Source organism: Lucilia sericata, unplaced genomic scaffold (assembly GCF_015586225.1).
Source record: "Lucilia sericata isolate MDLA Ls3-8-SP2 unplaced genomic scaffold, ASM1558622v1 Contig001604F_arrow, whole genome shotgun sequence".
NCBI lineage: Eukaryota > Metazoa > Arthropoda > Insecta > Diptera > Calliphoridae > Lucilia > Lucilia sericata.
Window position 1 is genome coordinate 86908 of NW_023995521.1, and position 6352 is coordinate 93259.

At 31.8% G+C, this 6352-nt stretch overlaps 1 protein-coding gene across 1 annotated transcript; it reads right to left on the bottom strand.

Moving 5' to 3' along the window:
• Positions 1 to 2796: 2796 nt before the first annotated feature.
• On the bottom strand, positions 2797 to 6352 carry LOC119612111 (coiled-coil domain-containing protein 93). The gene is made up of 10 exons (XM_037967843.1): positions 6076 to 6352; positions 5810 to 6018; positions 5599 to 5728; positions 5398 to 5535; positions 5162 to 5338; positions 4975 to 5019; positions 4587 to 4894; positions 3781 to 3894; positions 3518 to 3720; positions 2797 to 3459 (listed from the first exon to the last, which is right to left on the bottom strand). The coding sequence occupies exons 1-10, from the start codon at positions 6160 to 6162 to the stop codon at positions 3083 to 3085; spliced, it is 1788 nt and encodes a 595-aa protein (XP_037823771.1). The 5' UTR covers positions 6163 to 6352; the 3' UTR covers positions 2797 to 3082.

Here is a 6352-nt window from a genome sequence, read left to right on the forward strand (position 1 = left end):
TATAGTTCAGTTCTATCAGTTCTAGTTCAGTTCTAGTTTCAGTTCTAGTCATTCTAGTTCAGTTCTAGTTCAGTTCTAGTTCAGTTCTAGTTTCAGTTCTAGTTCAGTCTAGTTCAGTTTCTAGTTCAGTTCTAGTTCAGTTCTAAGTTCAGTTCTAGTTCAGTTTAGTTCAGTTCTAGTTCAGTTCTAATGTTCAGTTCTAGTTCAGTTCAGTTCAGTTCTAGTTCAGTTTCTAGTTCAGTTCTAGTTCAGTTCTAGTTCGTATAGTTCAGTTCTTAGTTCAAGTTCTAGTTCAGTTCTAGTTCAGTTCTAGTTCAGTTCTAGTTCAGTTCTAGTTCAGTTCTAGTTCAGTTTAGTTCTAGTTCAGTTCTAGTTCAGTTCTAGTTCAGTTCTAGTTCAGTTCTAGTTCAGTTCTAGTTCAGTTCTAGTTCAGTTCTAGTTCAGTTCTAGTTCAGTTCTAGTTCAGTTCTAGTTCAGTTCTAGTTCAGTTCTAGTTCAGTTCTAGTTCAGTTCTAGTCAGTTCTAGTTCAGTTCTAGTTCAGTTCTAGTTCAGTTCTAGTTCAGTTCTAGTTCAGTTCTAGTTCAGTTCTAGTTCAGTTCTAGTTCAGTTCTAGTTCAGTTCTAGTTCAGTTCTAGTTCAGTTCTAGTTCAGTTCTAGTTCAGTTCTAGTTCAGTTCTAGTTCAGTTCTAGTTCAGTTCTAGTTCAGTTCTAGTTCAGTTCTAGTTCAGTTCTAGTTCAGTTCTAGTTCAGTTCTAGTTCAGTTCTAGTTCAGTTCTAGTTCAGTTCTAGTTCAGTTCTAGTTCAGTTCTAGTTCAGTTCTATTTTCAGTTCTAGTTCGTCTAGTTCAGTTCTAGGTCAGTTCTAGTCAGTTCTAGTTTCAGTTCTAGCTTCAGTTTCTAGTCAGTTCTAGTTCAGTTCTAGTTCAGTCGTCAGTTCTAGTTCAGTTTCTAGTTCAGTTCTAGTTCCAGTTCCAGTTCAGTTATAGTCAGTTCTAGTTAGTATAGTTCAGTTCTAGTTCAGTTCTAGTTCAGTTCTAGTTCAGTTCTATTTCATTCTAGTTCAGTTTCTAGTTCAGTTCTAGTTCAGTTCTAGTTCAGTTCTAGTTCAGTTCTTAGTTCAGTCTAGTTTCAGTTCTAGTATCAGTTCTAGTTCAGTTCTAGTTCAGTTCTAGTTTCAGTTCTAGTTCAGTTCATAGTTCAGTTCTAGTTCAGTTCTAGTTCAGTTCTAGTTCAGTTCTAGTTCAGTTCTAGTTCAGTTCTAGTTTCAGTTCTAGTCAGTTCTAGTTTCAGGTCTAGTTCAGTTTCTAGTTCAGTTTCTAGTTCAGTTCTAGTTCAGTTCTAGTCAGTTCTAGTTCAGTTCGAGTTCAGTTCTAGTTTCGTTCTAGCTCAGTTCTAGTTCAGTTCTAGTTCAGCTCTAGTTCAGTCTCTAGTTCAGTTCTAGTTCAGTTCTAGTTCAGTTCTAGTTCAGTTCTAGTTCAGTTCTAGTTCAGTTTAGTTCAGTTCTAGTTCAGTTCTAGTTCAGTAGTTCAGTTCTAGTTCAGTTCTAGTTCAGTTCTAGTTCAGTTCTAGTTCAGTTCTAGTTCAGTTCTAGTTCAGTTCTAGTTCAGTTCTAGTTCAGTTCTAGTTCAGTTCTAGTTCAGTTCTAGTTCAGTTCTAGTTCAGTTCTAGTTCAGTTCTAGTTCAGTTCTAGTTCAGTTCTAGTTCAGTTCTAGTTCAGTTCTAGTTCAGTTCTAGTTCAGTTCTAGTTCAGTTCTAGTTCAGTTCTAGTTCAGTTCTAGTTCAGTTATATAGTTCAGTTATATAGTTCAGTTCTAGTTCAGTTCTAGTTCTCTAGTTCAGTTCTAGTTCAGTTCTAGTTCAGTTCTAGTTCAGTTCTAGTTCAGTTCTAGTTCAGTTCTAGTTCAGTTCTAGTTCAGTTCTAGTTCAGTTCTAGTTCAGTTCTAGTTCAGTTCTAGTTCAGTTCTAGTTCAGTTCTAGTTCAGTTCTAGTCAGTTCTAGTCAGTTCTAGTTCAGTTTCTTCAGTTCTAGTTCTAGTCAGTTCTAGTTCAGTTTCTAGTTCAGTAGTCAGTTCAGTTCAGTTCAGTTCAAGTTCTAGTTCAGTTCTAGGTTCAGTTCTAGTTCAGTTCTAGTTCAGTTCTAGTTCAGTTCTAGTTCAGTTCTAGTTCAGGTTCTAGTTCAGTTCTAGTCAGTTCTAGTTCAGTTCTAGCTCAGTTCTAGTTCAGTTTCTAGTTCAGTTCAGCTCTAGTTCAGCTCTAGTTCAGTTCTAGTTCAGTTCTAGTTCAGCTCTAGTTCAGCTCTAGTGCGTTCTAGTTCAGTTCTAGTTCAGTTCTAGCACAGTTCTAGTTCAGTTCTAGTTCAGTTCTAGTTCAGTTCTAGTTCAGCTCTAGTTCAGCTCTAGTGCGTTCTTGTTCAGTTCTAGTTCAGTTCTAGCACAGTTCTAGCTCAGTTCTTATTCAGTTCTAGTCTGGCTGAACTTTAGACTATATAATATTGTCTCGACTATAAACTATATTCTGGACTATGGACAATACTCTGGACTATAGCCTATAGCCTCGACTATAGTCTATAAGCCTGACTGCAGTTTATTGTTCCGTGTCCCCTCTATTAGTCTATTGCAGCAATTTGTTTATTTTATGAAATTATCATAATATAACAATAATAGTTGTATAATGAGAAATTGTTAGATTTAGTCATATAAATAATCATTTATTTTATTTTCTGCTGAAATTCATATATAATCATAATAATTATTATTTTAAAATAAATAGAATACAATTAAATATTTAAGGTTATTATAAATAAAATATTTACTAATTTAATAACTAAACAGCTAAAATTAGTTTTTAATAGATAAGATATTTTTAGTATAATATACTTATTAATTTATGTTTTGAAAATACTACCACAAAATTAGATGTGTATGTCTTTATTAAAAACATATTGCTTGATTGTTTTAGAAGAATTTGTGCATTGTATACAAGGAATTATTAATTAATTAATTTACTTTAATTTATTTTATTTGTGAGGACCTTAAACGAGCTCTCTCTTATAAAAGTTATAATTACTGCATTTCTTTTTTTTTTTACTTTTTCCTAATAGACTTTAAATGTTGTTGCAGTTGTTCGCAACGTTGACACTCCTTTGTTAATTGCTTAACAGCAGCCGCATATTGTCGCTGCAATTCTAGAAGACCTTGTAATTCTTCATTAAGCATATCACGTCGTCTTTTCTCCTCGTTGTATTTAGTTTTAACTTTTTGTTCCGTTTGCTTGACCCCATTAACTATCTGTTCGAATTGTTGTATAAACTCCTCACGGCCATGTGTTGTCATCATACCCTCATTGTAGGCTTCACAAATGGAATTTAACAGCGAGAGTTCTTTTTCCATATAACGTTTCTGATCGTTAAGGGTATTGTAGAGGGTGTAGTATTGTTTCGTTTCTAAATGCTTTGAACTCACTGGAAAGGATAAAAAAGATTTTAATATGTTTCTAAATAAAATAATTTTAGAACTTACTTTCGTTGTATAATTCATGGAATCGTCTTTGATATTGCGCCAGTTCTGTGCGATCTGGTGTATTGTCCAATTGTCGTTGTATAGCCATTATGCCTCTATTACGTTTAGCGAGCTGTAGTTTAAGTAATTGTATGCGTTCTTTTTCCTTCGATACCGCCTGTTCACGTTCTTCGGGATCTTGGGCATTAAATATTTCGAGTTCTCTGCGGATGCAATCGTTTTTTAAAGATATTATTTTATAAAATTTAAAGAAGATTACTTACTCAATTTGCTGTTGTAGATCAGACAAGTCCTTACGACAGTGTTCCTTAAATTCAGATTCTTCCTTTTTTAATTCATCGTGCAGTTTAAGAAGATTTTGTACTTTTTCCAAAAGACTGAAAGAATATGGAAAAATAAAAGAATTTCGAAAGAACTTTTCAATATTGAACATTTTTCTACAGAAAATTTTTGATATAGAACACTTTTCTATAGAAAATGTCTGATATTGAACATTTTTCTATAGAAATTGTCTGATATTAAACATTTTTCTATAGAAAATGATTGATATTGAACATTTTTCTATAGAAAATTTTCGATATTGAAAAATTTTTCTATAGAAAATTTTCGATACTAAAAATTTTTCTATAGAAAATTTTCGATACTAAAAATTTTTCTATAGAAAATTTTCGATACTAAAAATTTTTCTATAGAAAATTTTCGATACTAAAAATTTTTCTATAGAAAATTTTCGATACTAAAAATTTTTCTATAGAAAATTTTCGATACTAAACATTTAGAAATTCTTTGGTATTGAGCACTTTTCTATAGAAACTTTTCGATATTGAATATTTTCCCTTAGAAAATTTTCAATATTGAACATATTTCTATAGAAAATTTTCAATATTAAACATTTTTCTATAGAAAGTTATCAATATTGAACATATTTCTATAGAAAGTTATCAATATTGATTTATCTATGGAAAATCTTTTTAAAATTCAAAATTTTTTATAGAAAATGGAAAATTTTTATAGAAAATTCTTAAAATATTTATAAAAACTATAATCATAAGATTTTTTACCCTCTTACCTTGCATCCACACTTTGTTCGACTTTCCTATATTCCTCGATTTCTTTTACCAACTGATCATGTTGTGACATTTCATTTTCGTACAATTCCTCCTGTTGTTGCAGTAAATCCAGAACTTCTTTGGTCTCATTTTGATTACGTTCCAATTTTCGTTGTAAGGCCTGTTTTGCCGATTCTAGAGATTTCAATTGATTTTGTTCGGTCAATTCTTTGGCGTCAGTTGCCATTTCCTGTATAAATTCTTGATAATGTTGTTTCAAAGCCATACGAGTGGCTGTGTCAAGTTTATGAGGTGAGGCTGAAGCGTCCTGTTGTGAATAAATTAATGAAAGTAATTAATATTATAAATAAAAGCTCTGAAGATAAATAAAAGACGTTATATTATTACCTCATTGGTAAGAACAAGATTTTTAAGTAACTTTTCAACATCAAGCTGCGCAAACAAAAAGTGTGTGAAGGCAAAACATAGCAGAACAAAATTAAAAGAATTAGCATTAAAAAATTTTTAAAAATATGCATTAACAAGCTTTGGCAAACAAAAACATTTATATTCTCAATAATACGCTAAAACCTACTTCAGTATTTCCATCTTCTTTCGAAGATTCTTCATCATTTTGTAAAGGATCACTCTGACTAGTGCTAGTTGCTGTCATAACATCACCATATTCCAATAACGTCAAATGTACTCTAGTCTTTTCATCTTCATCAGTTAAATCTTTACGTTGATATTGTCGTACTGGATTATAGAGCTCCTTAAAAAGAGATATTTAATTTTTACAACTCTCGTATTTTCTTATCATTTCAAACTCACTTGTATTCTTTTGATATGACTGGAAGCATTACGTATTTTCTCCAAATTTTGTTTATCACTTTTATACTGATAGTGATTGTGAAATTGACCAATAGCAAAACGTTTCAAACGTAAATTACGTTCAGCTCTATTCTCCACCTTGTTTAAAAGAAAATGTTAAAAATTCTTGTTTTTTTTTAGGTTAAGCTTTTAAATATTTACCGATTTTTTGACCAGCCATTGGATTACTGGATGTATACTTAAAAATTCCAAACCTTGGATTTGATGTGGTTCTATGCGAAAGGGACATTTCATTTGTGGTAAGACGGCCACAATTTTTTCCACTAAGGCTCTAAAAATAAGTTTAGTTTTTTAACTTAAGCTTATTTCTTCTCAACAACATAAAAACCTTTTTCATCAACTAAATACTTACATTTTCTGACCAATTGTTAAATTTTCATGAAACAATAAATCAACATCGACATCATAATCACAACATTCTATGCACCAGGTCATGCCACCAACAATTTTATCAAACGCCGACAAACCCTTAATACAGGCACGATAGTATCCAGCTTTAATAAGCATATCAAATGTTTCCTGTTCCTTAGCGGTGGCATCAACATCCTCGCGTCGTTCCACCTAAGGTCGCACGAAATAAAATATTTTTATTTCCTTAATATTTCTTTGATTACTCACTTGAACTTCACGCCCCTCAGCATCGTAGCGGGTGGCTAATTTAACATTGGATTTTATATGCTTCGAGAATATCTCCTTGTTAGCCATGTCTTTGAGACTTTGGTTTTCAAATTTAAATACAATTAACTAATAAATTATTATTAATAATTGAATTTTACTAGAAAATTGCACTAAATTTCACTATTTGCAATTTTGTTGTGTTGTTTTTTCTCCATCAGCTGGTTTTTGTTGACATCGCATATAATGTGTTGTTGTTTATGCCGGGATTTAGGGTTGC